This window comes from Ranitomeya imitator, chromosome 3 (genome assembly GCF_032444005.1).
Source record: "Ranitomeya imitator isolate aRanImi1 chromosome 3, aRanImi1.pri, whole genome shotgun sequence".
Classification (NCBI taxonomy): Eukaryota; Metazoa; Chordata; class Amphibia; order Anura; family Dendrobatidae; genus Ranitomeya; species Ranitomeya imitator.
In genome coordinates this window covers 665,181,163-665,199,578 of record NC_091284.1, presented here as the reverse complement: position 1 = coordinate 665,199,578, position 18,416 = coordinate 665,181,163, and the positions used below count along the sequence as shown (strand labels likewise).

The following is an 18,416-nucleotide window of genomic DNA, read 5'->3' as shown; positions in this document are numbered from 1 at the left end:
TAATCCTGCAGCAGATTGCAGTTATTAAGAACAGGTTGTCCAATAGTGGAAAACTACTTTAGGCCTGTAAAAGTAACATTTTGTCCCTACCACTTTGCACTTTCACAAGGACATTTTCAGAGTGACAGCTCACAGTAGAGCATTGGATATAGGGCGCAGTCGACGGCGGTAGAACACGGACAACGATCGGGCTGGCCGGCAGCTCTCCTGACCAGAGCAGGACAGCACGTATTTCTATGCAGCGGTCACGCTTGGTTTATAACAGCCAACGAGCCACTCTGTGGATTACAGGAAAGAAATATATCGGTATACACGGTACTCTGTGGATTGCGATGCCTATCGTCGTCCATGTTATACGGCCTTCTGACTGCGCCCGTAAAGTTACTATGCTAAAAAGAAATCTGACAAATAAATGGAAAGCCTTTTACTTACTTCCATAAGTAGCCACGACCACTTCCACAGCACAGGCCAAAAGACATATATGAAATGTCTCATTATTTAACAACTTGCTGTATTAAAATAAAGATAAATAAAATAAGGAAAGCAAACAGGACCAATTCATGCTTTTTGACATAGCTAATGACTATAAAAATTTGCCTGATTGCACATAAAAAAATCTCCTGCAGCAAAGAAGTAAGCTAAACTGCAAAAATCATACCATATCAGGCCTGCAATCTGATGCTGAATAATATGAAATGTTTGTAGAATAAAGAGACACTACAGCGTTTTTTTTTTATTTCAGCGTTTCAGTAGTGCCAATAATCTAAGTTCCCTGATCCAAGTATTATACTATAACAGCCACTGTCTTCAGCTCTTCCCAGCACCGCTCCCGTCCCATTCCACCCAACTAACGACCAACCAGAACAGTAACAGTCGAAAGCTCCCAATGCAAGTGTGTGAGAAACTTCTTCTGGCTCTCATAGACTTACATTCTATGTATGAATCTTACATTCTGGATCGCCCAAGTAAACACTGGAGTGATCCGATATGTCCCAATCTGCAGAGTGGCAGGGATAACAGAAGAAGATGTCGGCTGGCAAGGATGAAACTACGCGGAGGGAATGAAGATTAGAGAAAACAGGCAACCACTTCAGCAGAAAAATTTAAAAAAAGCTGGTGAGGAGCTTGAAAGGGAACCTGTCAGCAAGATTGTGCACAGTAACCTACAGACAGTGTCAGGTTGGTGCCGTTATACTGATAAGGCCGGAGTCACACTTGCGAGTGCAATGCGAGAAACTTGCGCTGGTCTCTTGCCTCAATATCCGACACTTGGCTCTGGCACTCGGGACCGGAGCGCGCTGCCGCATTTATTTCTATGCAGCTAAACCGTGCCGAGAATTGAGGCGAGAGACAAGCTTCCAACAGGTCACTGATCCCTCAATGACCTGCCCCCTAGGTTACATACTCAATATTATGAGGGAAAAAAAAATCACCTGCAGCAGACAGGTGACGCAGCATGAACGTATGTATAATGAGCAGTTAATTATTTTATTTCATGCTATAAATTCATTTAAAAAAAAATCTGTCTCAAAATCCAAAAGCTTCTACTGTGTAGGTATCACCATCTTGGAGGAGGCAATTTTGCTTTCCTCTATCAACATAGTGCCTCCGGTGATTGCACAGAAGCAGCTATAGGATCGCCAATCCAATCTTTTTTAAATGAATTTATTTATAGCATAAAAAAATATTTATTTATTTTTTTATTCAAATAAATTTTTATTAAGAATAACAAGATAAATGACATGTTACATTCTTATTTTCAATACAAAGCTTTTTTCCCCCCCTTCAAACATTCCCCTTCAATCCCACCACCCCCCAACCCCACCCAACAAAGCAGCTCACCTTGGTTAGCACTTCCATCATTAGACCAATATACTATCTAATCCCTCGGCCAATAATATAAGCCACATTTAACATTACCATTAATTAGGAACCTTAATTCACTCTCCCTCTATAATACCCCTATCCCATAGCAATCCACGGAGACCACATTTTATTGAACATTTCGATTTTCCCTCTTTTTTTATAAAACCCCTTTTCCAGTGTCCGGCCCTGCTTCACATACTGGAGGAACTCTCCTCTTGACGGCGGTTCTTCCCTAATCCAATTTCGAGCTATTACCTTCCTAGCCATGTATAACAATCTGGCTATAGCTATCTTTAGGTTGTTATCCACTCCAATCTCATCCACACATCCCAACAAGCACACTATAGGATCCCTTGGCACCTTACATCCATACGCACCTTCCATACGACTAAAAACTACCACCCAAAAAGCAGCCAGTCTCGGACACGTCCACATCATATGGAGTATATCAGCATCTGCACTTTTACACCTCGGGCATTCAGAATCATCACGCAAACCAGCCTTATATAGCACCATCGGTGACTTATAAACCCTGTGTATCACATAGAGCTGTGACAGTCTATTCGGTTCGCTCAGTGACAATCGTGGGACCCATTCTAGCACCGACTCCCAAGTCTCATTCTCCATTGGACCCAGATCCCTCTCCCACTTAGCTCTCTCCATTATTGGAAACCCCAATAGGAAAGTATGCAACAGATCTTTATACAAAGTAGATATGACTCCCCCAGTAGTCCCTTCATTACACACATACTCCAGTACTATATCCCTCTGAATTCCAATACCTCAGTTTCTACTCTGAGCTCCAAAAGCATGCCTCATCTGCAAATACTGATACTCCCCCACAGTCCCAAGACCAAATTCCGCCTGTAATTGGGAAAATGATTTCAATTCACCTCGCTCAATTATTTGATACACGTATTGAATCCCTTTGACTTGCCATTCTGTCAGTACCCCCAGTGCCTCAAACTCCTGTAAGTTGCTGTTATGCCATAACGGTGAGAATCTAGTCAAATCCGTGACCCCCCGTATATGTCTCAGCCTACCCCACAGCCTGCGTATCAACAACACAGTCGGGTATAATTTCCCCAGAGCCCCCAGGGATCCATCCTCCAAACATTGTACCACTGGCCTTCTTTTTGTCACCACTTCCATCAGCCGCTGTACTGCCCCAGATGACCCTTCATGCGCCCAGCCTTTTAAATGCTGACTCTGGGCTGCAAGAAAATATATTTCAGGGTTAGGCAGTGCCAGTCCCCCATCTTCCTTGGGTCGCTGAAGTGTCTCCAGTCTGATACGCGGATGCTGTCTCCCCCATATCAAATTCCTGAACAGAGAGTTAATCTGTCTAAATTTCCCATGTGGTATCCAAACTGGCGCATTATGAAGAATATACAGTATTTTTGGCATCAAAATCATTTTAATAAGATTCACCCTACCTACCACAGATAAATGCAGTTTAAGCCAAGCATCCGCTTTCGCTTTAAGAACACCTAAGATTGGAGTCAGATTTCTATGTATATAGTCAGTAACAGGCATAGACACCCATTCCAAGGTACTTAAATTGGCTAGTCACCTCCAGTCGCCCATCCTCCAGTGGCTCCCCACCATCATCATCCACCTTAAACAAGACAGACTTACTCCAGTTTATCCTAAGTCCCGACACCGATCCGAAACGCTCAATAATCCCAATGGCTCCCTCCAAGGACGTACCCGGGTCAGCCAGAAATAGCAGAATGTCATCCGCATACAACGCCACCCTTTCTTCAATCATCCCATATTTAAACCCAGTCACCTCATCAGACCGTCGAAGCTTAGCAGCCAGTGGTTCCACAGCCAGAGCAAACAAAAGAGGAGAGAGCGGACACCCGTCTCGTCCCTCTAGCCAGTTGTATGGTCCGTGATAACTCCCCATTTACCCTAACCCTAGCCATCGGCATCGAGTACATCAGTCGAATCCAGGATATGAACTGCGGTCCAAACCCCATACTCCGGAGCACCTGCCAGAGATACCCCCACTCCACACTATCGAACGCCTTGTGAGCGTCTAAAGATGCAATAACTCTCTGGCCACAGTTGTCGGATCTGAGTTGCAAATTCATATATAGCCTTCGTAAGTTGATCGCAGTGGACCGATCAGGCATAAAGCCGGACTGGTCTGAGTGCACCAGGCTGGAAATAACACTTGTCAACCTCATCGCCAACACCTTAGCCAGAAGTTTAACGACTGTAGTAAGCAAGGAGATTGGCCGATATGAATCCGGCTGTGTCGGGTCCTTCCCCTCCTTAGGAATCACCACTATTATGGCCTCCCGCATAGATGCCGGTAGACGACCGCCACTCCTAGCCTCCTCCAGAAGTACCCTTAATTTAGGGATCAGCACTTCCCCAAAGTTTTTATAAATTTCAGCAGGAAATCCATCTACGCCAGGTGCCTTCCCATTAGCCATAGACTGCAGTGCCCGACCCAACTCCTCCTCCGTGATGGGAGCTTCCAAATCTTCTCTATCTATCTATGTCACTCAGCCTTGGGAGCTCCAATTCCTCAAGGAACGCCACCGTGTCGTCCACCGACCCATCTACCTGAGAGGAATATAGGTCCGCATAAAAATCCGCAAAAATGTCCAAAATCTCTGAAGTCTCAGAGACAGCCACACCGCTCCCCGATACCAAAGAATGAACAAAGGAAGTGTTTCTCTGGGCAGAAGCCACCATCGATAGCAAATGACCCACAGATTCGCCCTCCTGGTAAAAAGCCAGATTCATGAATTCCCTCTTCCTTTCAGCCTTACCCAGCAATACCTCCTCCAACTGACTCTGAGCTGCCTTTAGCCTCCTCCCAGCCTCCGGAGTACCCATTATTACCATCTCATCCTCAGCTATCCTCAGCCCTTCAACCGCCAACCTCTCTGTCTCTCTCTATTTTCTCTTACACCTGCTAATATCCCTGAACAGCAGTCCCCTCAAGTACGCTTTCATGGCTTCCCACACAGTAAGCACGTCTGCACTTCCCTCATTAATCTCAAAAAATTCCACCAACTCCTTCATAACCTTCTCCAAGTCTATACTGTGTAGCCAATTAGGGTGAATTTTCCACTCCCTCCTGCTCCCGGTCCGTGTCCCCACCGGCCGAAATTCCACCTCAACTGGACTATGGTCTGAAAGAGCCCTAGGCAAATATGTCACATCCCTTACCATCGTGTCCAGTAAACAGTTACCCAGCGCTAAGTCAATCCTAGACAAAGTACCATGAGCTGGCGAGTAGCATGAGTACGCCCTTTCCCCAATATGTCTAACTCTCCATAAATCAATCATACCTACTTCCCGGACATAGGTCCCAAACGTAGTGATATGTCCCCCTGTTCTATTCTGGGGGTTTTTGTTTTTGTCCCAAAAGTCATCACAGATATTATTAAGATCGCCAATAATTAGAGATGGTAACGGTCCCCAACGCTCTACCCTCTCCAGCACCTCTCTTATCTTCTTACTTGAGTATGGGGGCGGAATATACATTGCCGCTATACACATCAATACTCCATTCATTTTACATTTCACCACCACATACTGACCATCCACATCCTCTTTTACCATTACCTCCTCATATTGCACCCCAGCAGGAATCAACACAGAAACACCCCTAGAGTACGTCGAGAAAGTAGAATGATACGCCCTCTGTATCCAGCGCCTATTCAATACGTTCACCCTCTCCCGCACTAAATGTGTCTCCAGCAGACATATCATTGAGACCTTCTGTTCTCGGACATACTGCAAACTTGCCGCCCGCCGTGTTTTATCCGCCAGACCTCTCACATTCCAACTCAATATTTTAATACAATCTCCCATCATGTGGCTCATCATTTCTTAAAGTATCCAATTTCCCAAGTATGAGCTGCCCCAACCCTCCCACCCCCCCGCCCCCTCCCAACTTGCCCCCCTAACCCCCCCAATATAACGCATTCTTCCTCTCATCAAGAGTGGGGCTCCACTGCCCACTGCAAACACTCTCCCTTACTTAACCCTCTCCATTCGCGTCCCGCTGCCATAACAAACATAATTTCCCCCAACTTTCACTTTATTGTATCTTAACATTTCAACTTATATTAACATATAGAAAAAGTATCAAACCAGTTCACAGTACCCAGCATAACCCTCCTCCCCCGTACTTAGTAGTCGGTAATGTCCCCTCCGGCCATTCCTTCAATATGGCCCAGCAAAACCCCCAACAGTTGCTCAACTCTTTAACCAATGCTAGCGAGCGCAGAACTCTCCTCTATCGACAGAGAAAACAAATCCCAACTGGATCTCGCCGAAATGTCAGTCGCCCATTCCCTTAAGTTTTTTCTCATGAGTATCAAGCCACTGGGTAGCGTCCTCCGGTGTAAAGAAAAAGTGGGTCTTATTAAAAGCCACCAGTCTCAGCTTGGCGGGAAACATCACTGAGTACTGCACTCCCAGCTCCCTCAGTCGCCGCTTGACTCCAGTAAACTTCATCCGCTGTTTCTGAACCGCAGCGGAATAATCCGGATAAATGGCAATTTTCTGACCTCCAGCCGTCAGATCCTCCATCTCTCTAGCCTTTCTGAGGATAATGTCTTTGTCCCTGTAGTTCAGTATTTTAGCAAGCATGGGACGGGGATTCGCTCCTGGGGCAGGGGGCTGCGGCGGCGGGACCCTATGAGCATGTTCAACAGCAAAAACTTTTGTCAACACTGTGCTCCCAATCTTCTCCAGCAGCCAATTTTCAACAAATTCTGTGGGATTTCTCCCCTCAGTCTTTTCAGGCAGCCCCACTATACGTATACAGGTCCTTCTCAAAAAATTAGCATATAGTGTTAAATTTCATTATTTACCATAATGTAATGATTACAATTAAACTTTCATATATTATAGATTCATTATCCACCAACTGAAATTTGTCAGGTCTTTTATTGTTTTAATACTGATGATTTTGGCATACAACTCCTGATAACCCAAAAAACCTGTCTCAATAAATTAGCATATTTCACCCATCCAATCAAATAAAAGTGTTTTTTAATAACAAACAAAAAAACCAACAAATAATAATGTTCAGTTATGCACTCAATACTTGGTCGGGAATCCTTTGGCAGAAATGACTGCTTCAATGCGGCGTGGCATGGAGGCAATCAGCCTGTGACACTGCTGAGATGTTATGGAGGCCCAGGATACTTCAATAGCAGCCTTAAGCTCATCCAGAGTGTTGGGTCTTGCGTCTCTCAACTTTCTCTTCACAATATCCCACAGATTCTCTATGGGGTTCAGGTCGGGAGAGTTGGTAGGCCAATTGAGCACAGTAATACCATGGTCAGTAAACCATTTACCAGTGGTTTTGGCACTGTGAGCAGGTGCCAGGTCGTGCTGAAAAATGAAATCTTCATCTCCATAAAGCATTTCAGCCGATGGAAGCATGAAGTGCTCCAAAATCTCCTGATAGCTAGCTGCATTGACCCTGCCCTTGATGAAACACAGTGGACCAACACCAGCAGCTGACATGGCACCCCACACCATCACTGACTGTGGGTACTTGACACTGGACTTCAGGCATTTTGGCATTTCCTTCTCCCCAGTCTTCCTCCAGACTCTGGCACCTTGATTTCCGAATGACATGCAAAATTTGCTTTCATCAGAAAAAAGTACTTGGGACCACTTAGCAACAGTCCAGTGCTGCTTCTCTGTAGCCCAGGGCAGGCGCCTCTGCCGCTGTTTATGGTTCAAAAGTGGCTTTACCTGGGGAATGCGGCACCTGTAGCCCATTTCCTGCACACGCCTGTGCACGGTGGCTCTGGATGTTTCAACACCAGACTCAGTCCACTGCTTCCTCAGGTTCCCCAAGGTCTGGAATCGGTCCTTCTCCACAATCTTCCTCAGGGTCCGGTCTCCTCTTCTCGTTGTACAGCGTTTTCTGCCACATTGTTTCCTTCCAACAGACTTACCATTGAGGTGCCTTGATACAGCACTCTGGGAACAGCCTATTTGTTGAGAAATTTCTTTCTGGGTCTTACCCTCTTGCTTGAGGGTGTCAATGATGGCCTTCTTGACATCTGTCAGGTCGCTAGTCTTACCCATGATGGGGGTTTTGAGTAATGAACCAGGCAGGGAGTTTATAAAAGCCTCAGGTATCTTTTGCATGTGTTTAGAGTTAATTAGTTGATTCAGAAGATTAGGGTAATAGGTCGTTTAGAGAACCTTTTCTTGATATGCTAATTTATTGAGACAGGTTTTTTGGGTTATCAGGAGTTGTATGCCAAAATCATCAGTATTAAAACAATAAAAGACCTGACAAATTTCAGTTGGTGGATAATGAATCTATAATATATGAAAGTTTAATTGTAATCATTACATTATGGTAAATAATGAAATTTAACACTATATGCTAATTTTTTGAGAAGGACCTGTATTATTTCTTCTGGATCTATTTTCCAGATCCTCATTTTTGGCAGTGAGCTCGGCTATTGCTTGGGCGAACTTCTTTTCAGCTTTTTGTAATTTCACTATGTGATCTTCTGCCGTGCTCACCCTCTCCTCCACCACTCCTATACGTTTGTCCATTTTCTGCAGAGTCGCATTAATCTGTGCCGTATCCCCTTTAATTTCCTGCATCTGCTGGGCCAAGGAGTTCAGGGATTGCTGACATGAAGAGATCAGTGTGATAACATCTCTAAGAGTCGGCTCCTCTCCTTGTGATATGGCTTCAGGTCCCCCACTAGCCCCAGCCATGCTGCCTCTCTCCTTCCCCCTCTGTACCTCATGCTGCTCAGCCTTGCTTGCTTCCTCCTCCTCCTGATCAGCTCCAGCTTCAGATCTTGGTTCTGCCTCCTTAGCAGCCTCCACTCTGGCATACTGCTGCAGCTTTGCGGCCACCTTCATGCGCCGCTGACATGCGGCGTTCTCCTTCTCGGCGTCCTCCCTAGCATCGGCACCATCCTGGCCGGCTCCTGCATCGCTGGTGCCAGCGTCTTTCTGCCGCCTCCTGGTCATCGCTGCCGACTCTGGACCCGCCGCTCCGCACCGCTGCACTCTCCGGACCTTCAGCTAGCCGGATTTAGGTGAGTTTACCCGAAAATCGGGGTTAAAGCAGGATTTTTGTCCTTCTGGCAGCAGGAGCACTCTTCCCTGCTTCCACTCACATGGCCAGCTAGGACACGCCCCCAGCATAAAAAAATAATTAACTGCACATTATACATATGATCATGCTGTGGCACCTGCCTGCTGCAGGTGATTTTTTTTTCTCAATATACACTGCTCAAAAAAATAAAGGGAACACTAAAATACCACATCCTAGATATCAATGAATGAAATATTCCAGTTGTAAATCTTTATTCATTACATAGTGGAATGTGTTGAGAACAAAAAAAATTTTAAATGATCAATACAAATCACAACTAATATTCCACGGAGGTCAGAAGTTGGAATGATGCTCAAAATCAAAGTGGAAAATGTAGTTACAGGCTGATCCAGCTTCAGTGGAAATGCCTCAAGACAAGAAAATGATGCTCAGTAGTGTGTGTGGCCTCCACGTGCCTGTATGACCTCCCTCCAATGCCCAGGCATACTCCTGATGAGGCGCAAGATTGTCTCCTGAGGGATCTCCTCCCAGACATTTCTGGTTTGCTGGAGGTTATTTTGTAAGGCTCTGGCAGTGCTCCTCCTGTTCCTCCTTGCACAAAGGCTGAGGTAGGGGTCCTGCTGCTGGGTTGTTGCCCTCCTACGACCCCCTCAACGTCTCCTGGTGTACTGGCCTGTCTCCTGGTAGCACCTCCAGCCTCTTGACACTAGGCTGACAGACACAGCAAACCTTCTTGCCACAGCTCGCATTGATGTGCCATCCTGGATGAGCTGCACTACCTGAGCTACCACGAGTGTGAAAGCACAAACAACATTCAAAAGTGACCAAAACATCAGCCAGAAAGCATTAGTACTCAGATGTGGTCTGTGGTCCCCACCTGCAGAACCACTCCTTTATTGAGTGTGTCTTGATAATTGCCAATAATTTCCACCTGTTGTCTATTCCATTTGTACAACAGAATGTGAAATTGATTGTCAAACAGTGTTGCTTCCTAAGTGGACAGCTTGATTTCACAGAAGTTTGATTTACTTGGAGTTATATTTTGTTGTTTAAGTGTTCCTTTTATTTTTTTGAGCAGTGTATATAACATTCATTATGTAAACTAGAGGGCAGGTCAGTGTGGGGTCAGTGACCTATCAGAAGCCATACAGAAGAATATCTAAATAGAGCACCACATGAAGACCCCCACAGGCCGCCCCGGAGCACGAGCATATCATTAACCGTAAACTGAAAATAAAGATTAAGGGTAAGGTCACACAGGGCATTTTTTAGCTGCTTTTTTATGCTAATTTTCAGCTGCTTTTTACAGTATCAGCAAAGCCTAAGATTTCAGAAATCTCATGCACACACATTGGGTTTTTGTGTAATCAGTATTTTGTGCTTTGCAGCGTTTTTTTGACATAGGGCATGACACTTCTTTCAGCGTTTTCTTAGCGTTTTTCACCCATTGACTTGAATGGGTGGTGAAAAAATGCTGCAAATACGCTAGGTTGACTTTTCTTTCAGCGTATTTGCTGCAGAAAAAACAAGGAGAGTCGGATGTGACGTCACACTCGGCTCTGCTACATCTAGATGGCAGGCTGCATGATGCGTTCATGCAGCCTGTCATCCAGCAGCAGACCCCCATTCACTTGAATGGGGGGTCCGACATTAGCGTCTGACACGCTGTCATATGCATGACAGCGCAGCAAACACCACTTCTGATCGGCGGGGAAATTGTCTCACCTCCGATCACTGGTGTCAGCTGATGGGACTACTGCTCCCATCATCTGACAGTTACAGCTGCTACTTACAGTGACAGCAGGAGCGGCGGATGGGAGTATTCATCTGCGGCTCCTGCGCTATAAATAATTTTAAAAAAAAAACGGCGTGGGTTCCCCCCTAATTTTGATAACCAGCCAGACAAAACTCACAGCTGGGACCTGCAACCCCCTGCTGTCAGCTTCAGCAAGGCTAGTTATCAAGAATAGAGGGGTCCTCACGCTTATTTTTTAAATTATTTAACTCTGCTGCTCTATTTGTTTCCACTATACACTTGTACTGCTCCGGTCATTTTTGACCGGACCTATTAAAATGCTCTTTTAGCTACTTAAAAATTTTTTACCTGTTACAAATTCTAATGACCCGTAGAAGCTCAGGAGAGCAAAACGGCCGTCGTCACTAGGAACCACAGGTTCTCCCTGCTATGCCCTGCTATTTTAACATGAAGCCTCAATAAAGAAAGGACATTTTTTGCACGGATGGTGAGTGCTAGTTTTTCTTTCAGTTTTTACAGTTACCCTAAAGAACAACCATAAGACTGATTTCATCAACAAAGGTATCATTTTATTCAGTATAACGGCACCAACCTGACACTGTCTGTAGGTTACCGTGCACAATCCTGTGGACAGGTTCCCTTTAAAGAAGTAATCTTGCAATATCATGATGCGTGTTATGCCTGGTACAGGACTTTGGGTGCACAACACAAGGATTTAAGTAAGACAGTAATTCTTCAAAGGGATATTATGAGAGCTAATAAAGCACAAGGTATTACTTTATTTGGTTTGGTTACAGATTGTAGTTATAAAAAAACAACACAATGTAACTCCAACTCAATCACACATCTGTGAAATCATCCTGTCCAGTTATGAAGCAAATCCGATTGTGAATCAATTTCTCCTCCTGTTGTGCAAATTGAAGAGACAAAAGGTAGAAATTATCAGAATTAGCAAGACAACCCCTATAAATGAGTGGTTCTGCAGGTGGTGACCTCAGACAATTTCTTTGTTCCCATACTTTTTGGCTGTTTTGGTCACTTTTGTCTCCTGTCTTTCTCCGTTCACACCTGAGTGAGTATGAAACCCTATATATATATATATATATATATATATATATATATATATATATATATATATATATATAATATAATATAATATAATATAATATAATATAATATAATATAATATAATATAATATATATATATATATATATATATATATATATACATACATACACACACACATTGTGTCCGTAAAGTCATGGTGCACTTTTGACCAGTCACTGGAAAGTAACAAAAAATGATAGAAAAGTGAAATCTGCTCCAAATAAAAGAAAAACTCTCCTAGTTTCACACCTATTCAGTGCAGCTCGATGTGGGCTCCATTTGTTGCCCTACACACATCCAAACGATAGTGAAGCCACACACGGGTAAGGACGTCTGGTGTAACAGAGTGAATAACGTCTGTGATTCTCTGTTTTAAGTGTTTAATGTCATTGATATGTTCAATGTACACATGTTGCTTCACATAACCCCAAAAGAAAAAGTCTAAGGGCGTCAGTTCCGGGGATCATGGTGGCCATGGCTTGACAGAACCCCTGCCTATCCACCGCCGGGGGAATGTTCTATCCAGAAACTCAGGAACAATGGTGGCATAGTGTGGAGGAGCGCTGTCCTGTTGAAAGATGACCCCTTCTGGAAATTGTGGCACTGCATACAATTCCAACACGTCAAGATACGTGTTTGCCGTCACTGACAGCTCTGCGAAAAAAATGGGCTTATCATCCATCAGGCCACACCACACTTTCACTTTAGGGGTGTTGCCTTCGTACTCAAAATAGGCATGGAGATGTTCAGCAGCCCTATTCAGACATTATAGCGATGAACATGTCCACAGATATGGAACGTCGCCTCATCGTTAAACGCAATCTTCTGCAAAAATCTTGCATCATTGTCGATCTCATGAAGCATATCTGTAGCAAACGCGCATCATTTGCGTCTATACGACGGTTTTATAGTGTGCAACAGCTGCAATTTGTACCCCGTAAAACAGAGATGTTTCTTTACCACCTTATGGACTGTAGTCTTGCTTAGGTGTAAATGTCAAGCACACGCAAGTACAGATTTTTTTAGGGCTCCTTAGGTAGCTATCCCGTATAGCCTCTATAGACTCATCAATGACTGATGGTCTACCAGAATGGGGTTCCTCCACCAAACTGCCGGTTTCCTTCAAATGCTTATCCCACCAAGTAATGTTATTCATATGTGGTGGCGTTTCATTATAAACGCGACGATATTTGTGTAGCACTTTGGTCACGGTTTCGAATTTAGCGAGCCACAGAACACACTGAACTTTCCTCTGTACTGTCCACATCTCGACTGGCATGGAAAACCACACAGCTGGCATAAGCTTGTGGGTGCATGATGTCACAGACCTGGCCGTGTATTAATCAGAGTTCAGTTTATCAGGGGTTAATCTGACTGGGGGCTCAGCAACAGCTTATATGAGTTTGGGTTGTTTGATTGATTCTTGTGACCTCTCCTCATGAACAGGTCTGATATGATTGGGCAAGAGAAAGGGCGCCAAAATGTAAACTATAAATAGAACCTGTGACTGGTGAAAAGTGCACCATGACTTTACTGACGCATTGTATAAAGACAGCAGGAGGGTAAAGTCCTGAATGGAGTATATCTGATGAAAAACCCAGAGAGGAGCTAGGAGAGATAAGGTACTGTCACACTAAGGGACGCTGCAGCGATACCGACAACGATGTCGATCGCTGCAGTGTCGCTGTTTGGTCGCTGGAGAGCTGTCACACAGACAGCTCTCCAGCGACCAACGATCCCGAGGTCCCCGGTAACCAGGGTAAACATCGGGTTACTAAGCGCAGGGCCGCGCTTAGTAACCCGATGTTTACCCTGGTTACCAGCGTAAACGTTAAAAAAACAAACACTACATACTTACCTTCAGCTGTCTGTCCTCCGGCGCTCTGCTTTCCTCTGCACTGTCAGCGACGGTCAGCCGGAAAGCAGAGCGGTGACGTCACCGCTGTGCTTTCCGGCTGGCCGGTGCTGACACAGGATGCAGGAGGAGTGCAGAGAAGCACAGCGCCGGGAACAGACAGCTGAAGGTAAGTATGTAGTGTTTGTTTTTTTAACGTTTACGCTGTTAACCAGGGTAAACATCGGGTTACTAAGTGCGGCCCTGCGCTTAGTAACCCGATGTTTACCCTGGTTACCAGTGAAGACATCGCTGGATCGGTGTCACACACGCCGATCCAGCGATGTCCACGGGAGATCCAGCGATGAAATAAAGTTCTGGACTTTCCTCAGCGACCAACGATCTCCCAGCAGGGGCCTGATCGTTGGTCGCTGTCACACATAACGATTTCCTTAACGATATCGTTGTTACGTCACAAAAAGCAACGATATCATTAACGATATCGTTATGTGTGACGGTACCTATAGGTGGCTGCTCCACGATTCATATATCTTTTTGATTTCAATCATGGCTTTTAAAAAAAATGTAATACAATCAATAGCAAAACGGCCTCAGTTGACAAATATAATCAGAATATGATGCTAAATAAACACAAGTGTTTTAAAAGAAATATACCATTATCAGAACCAAGATATGAGTGAAATACTAAAATGAGTAGAAAAAATAATTTTAATGTTGCTAGTAATTAATCACTAAACCATGTTAAAATATAAAAAACCTACACCATGTTAGAACTGAAAAAGCTTCTAAATTAGCTCTACCTTCCAAGCTGCATGATGCCCAGAATCCTCATCGCTACATGTGTTTCTTATAAAACTTCCTCAGCCGGTGTGTGTTTATATAGAATTTTATTCTGATTATATTTATTAACCGAGACCATTTTGTCATTGATTATATTACATTATTTTAACCAGCCATCATCAAAATCTATTATATGTTCTATGAACCATGTATACTTGCTGCTTTGACCCCCCACATCTGGATCCATTTTAATTTGTTCAATTATGGAGTTTAAAGAAATAAACATTTACATTTTCTAATTTGATCCTTGTTTCTCCAGTAATTTCTTTGGTAATTCTTATAGAAATAGTACAATGTACATTACAGGAATTACTGCAAAAATACTGCACATTTCATGTACGGTACGTTATTTATATTTTTTTACACTATTCTACGTACACATATTTACGGTATATGGGATTGCTTAAAATTTGTATTTTATGAAGCCTTGAATACATGTCCAGGGTCTTATTGACAACACAGTCCAAAATAGGTCGTTGGAGTCCAAGTAGGCCTTGATTCATCTAAGTAACAGCTGTTTGTAGAGACCAAAGTATTATTAGTTTAACAAGCAAACTGCTTGCTTGTATTGGTGTTAAACCCCTTTGATGACAACTGGTCTTTGATGTAATCCACCTAATAAAACTCCTCACCAGATTATAGGGCTTTGATATTTTCAACATTTATTTTCTACCTTTCAGAGTGAATATAATAAAGATTGGCAATTATTTTTTTTTAGTGATGGCCTATAGTGATGAGCAAAAGTGCTCGGATAAGGTGTTATCCGAGCATGCACGTGTGCTAACCGGGCGATTTCGGCACGCTTGAAAAAAATGTTCGAGTCCCCACGGCTGCATGTCTCGTGATTGTTCAACAGCTGCAACACATGTAGGGATTGCCTGTTTGTTAAGCCGTGAAACATGCAGCCGCGGGGACTCAAACATTATTCAAGCACGCCGAAGTCACCTGGTTAGCACACAAGCGTATGCTCGGATAACACCTAATCCGAGCACATTCGCTTATTACTAATGGCCTGTCATTAGGATAGGCCATCAATATGTGATCAGAGTGGTGTGACCCCTGGCACCCCACTGATTAGCTGCTACCAGAGCAAGCCAGAAGTTCTCGGATGTTGATGGACACAGCAGCTCCATCAAAACTATAGATCAGATGTTGATGGTCTATCCTAAAAATAGGCCATCAAAAGAAAAAAAAGTAGTGGCCAGCATCTTTAAGCAATCTAGTTTCATCAATGGTTTGTCACAACTAATTTAATACATATCCAATATGATGATAATGCCCATCATTTCATTTCTACACTTTCAGCAGGCAAAGTATCTGGAAAAGTAAGTTAGGAATTTATTCAGACACATACAAACATGGCGGTATTTTTAATCCTTCACCATACTTCTAAACAAGAAAAACAATGTGCACAGAATTCTGATTACTACTTTGTACCTTACTGTGATACAATAGAAAACAGCAGGGAAAGTAATGTCGCTGTTACAGGGGGCAGGAAACAGACGGCTCATTATCGAAATGAGCGACTTCCTATAAAATTTTGAACAACCAATTCTACAATTTCCCTGCCATCTAAAAATACTGTGGCCGACTTTAGCCTTTGAAGAACCAACCTGAAGTTGTGCACAGACAAGCGTTCTTCTTCCTGTAAATCAAAGACAAAATAATATAGAAAACAGCTTGAACTTTAAACAAAAATAAAACTAGTACAGAACTCAATCATAAAAGGAATTGTTCAAAGCAAAACTTGGAAACAGGAAACAAACTCTGACCAGCAGAAGGTCGGCTGCGGTATGTCTGAAAGAGTTTCTTATGTGAGATCATTTATAGCACAGCATGTGTGACTGTAATGATAGAAAGAACAAGTAATGCAAACACTTGTGGCGTGCCTTCCTTTCTGGGGTTTTACGGTTATATGGCAGACACCATGCACGATCACTGTGCCACACAGCCAGCCCTATGTACTGCGGTCTCACCCTGCACTTACGGTAACACACTATTGACCCTCCCATATTTTTAGTCTTTTTGGCTGGGTGTATGTGAGGTCTCTCTGGGATTATATAGCTAGGAGTAGTGAGATAATGTAGGATTTATATCCTTGTATATTTGTGCGCTAGCACATTACCTTTATCCCACCCCTTGTAGACTTTGAGCCCTCGCGGGCAGGGTCCTCTCTGCTCCTGTACCAGTCGTGACTTTTATGGTTTAAGATTATTGTACTTGTTTTTTATTAAGTATACCCCTCCTCACATGTAAAAGCGCCATGGAATAAATGGCACTTTAATAATAAATAATAATCATAATAAAATTGTGCTCTCCATGTTGTTAGCCATCCTTTAGCATATAGATGTGGGTTTGTACATTTATTATTGGCATATATATATTCTGGTACCCCACCAGGGTTGTGGTGGAGATTGCTGTGTCTCCTCCCTTCCTTTCTTGGAGGTTTTCCCCAGTCTTTGTATGGTACATGTTTTTAGGTAATTATCAATAAAATATGATGTTTTTATATGATTGGAGTTGGAATCTCTTCTTATCCTGACGGCTACATGACATGATGGATTATTTTGTGTTACACAAGGAATCAAGCAGAGCTTGCGCTAGTTTACGTGTGGGAGGCACGTGAATCGCTGGACTGACCTCCCTACCACTAACCATTTGATTAAAATACAAAAATGTCAGCATTACAGTTTGGTCAGCATCTTTCACAATAGTCTTTGGTATCCATGGTTATGATGTTAGTGGTTGTATAACAGCAATGCCCTGCGCATGGGGAAAGCGACACAGCGAATCAGAAGGTCTATACCACATTTGTAATTGGAGGTATTTGCTAATGTATTGTTATAACATCTATTAGATAGAAACGCGCGTCAGGTGTGGTGGGTCCCCGGGTTCTTCCTCATGGTAACTATACCTTTTACTTATGCAGTGTCTATATGTGTGGTGTGCTAGCTGTTTAGCTTAGTATATTTATTCTTATGTGTACGTAGTGGAAGGTTATCAGTTACTAGTACTCACATGGTATAATTTACCTTAATTATTTACTTAATTTTGCTATTTGTTCCACATGTATTTATTTGCATTTCACTAATTGTTATTCCATATATAGCTTGACACCATTATTTGTTATTTCTATACCACTGCCGTATATGCTTTTATATTGAGGTTGTCCCTGAGTGAGTCCCACCGTTGCTGCTGCACTGGTGGCTACTGCCTTGTTTTTATTCTATTTATGTATATTCAATAAAATTTATATATTTTTGTCATACTTTTTGGTCCTTTTTTGAAGGGTTTTTTATTGGTATTTTCATCTATTAGATCAGTGAAGGTGAACCTATGTCCTCCGTACCTGAAGAGGTAAGTGAGCCATCACCGTTCCGTATCAGTGGACCTGGCCTGACGGGTGAGGAGCCCGGCGACGGCAGTCCTTACTTCAGCTGGATCTGCGTCTTCAGACACACATCCAGCTGGAGTGTATTGCACAAACCTGCCGGATCCGTGTGCCGCAATACACCCTGCTGGCCAATCAGAAGCCAGCAGCTCACATCGTCTTAGGCCTCTTTCACACTTTCGTCGTTTAGGGGCCGTCGCAATGCGTCGTTCTGTGGAAAAAACGCATCCTGCAAAGTTGCCCGCAGGATGCGTTTTTTTGCACATAGACTTGTATTACCGACGCATCTCGACGTATGGACACACGTTCCATACGTCGTGCACTGGATGCGTCGGTATTTGGCGGGCCGTCGTATCGAATAAACGTTCAAGGGAACTTTTTTCGTACGTTGTGTCCTGCATTTCCTACCGCGCATGCGCAGCCGCAACTCCGCCCCCTCCTCCCCTGGACATTACAGTGGGCAGCGGACGCGTTGAAACACTGCGTCCGCTGCCCATGTTGTGCAGAATTTGCACAACG

General features: G+C 43.7%; 1 protein-coding gene across 1 annotated transcript in view; it reads right to left on the bottom strand.

The window, feature by feature from the left end:
- Positions 1–18,416, bottom strand: part of RB1 (RB transcriptional corepressor 1) — a 398,991-nt gene that overhangs the window by 212,766 nt on the left and 167,809 nt on the right. Inside the window, exons 15-16 of the mRNA XM_069758297.1 lie at positions 16,120–16,151; positions 433–509 (exon numbers count right to left, since the gene is read on the bottom strand). Coding sequence (XP_069614398.1) covers positions 433–509; positions 16,120–16,151 — 109 coding nt within the window. The remainder of the gene's footprint in view (positions 1–432; positions 510–16,119; positions 16,152–18,416) is intronic.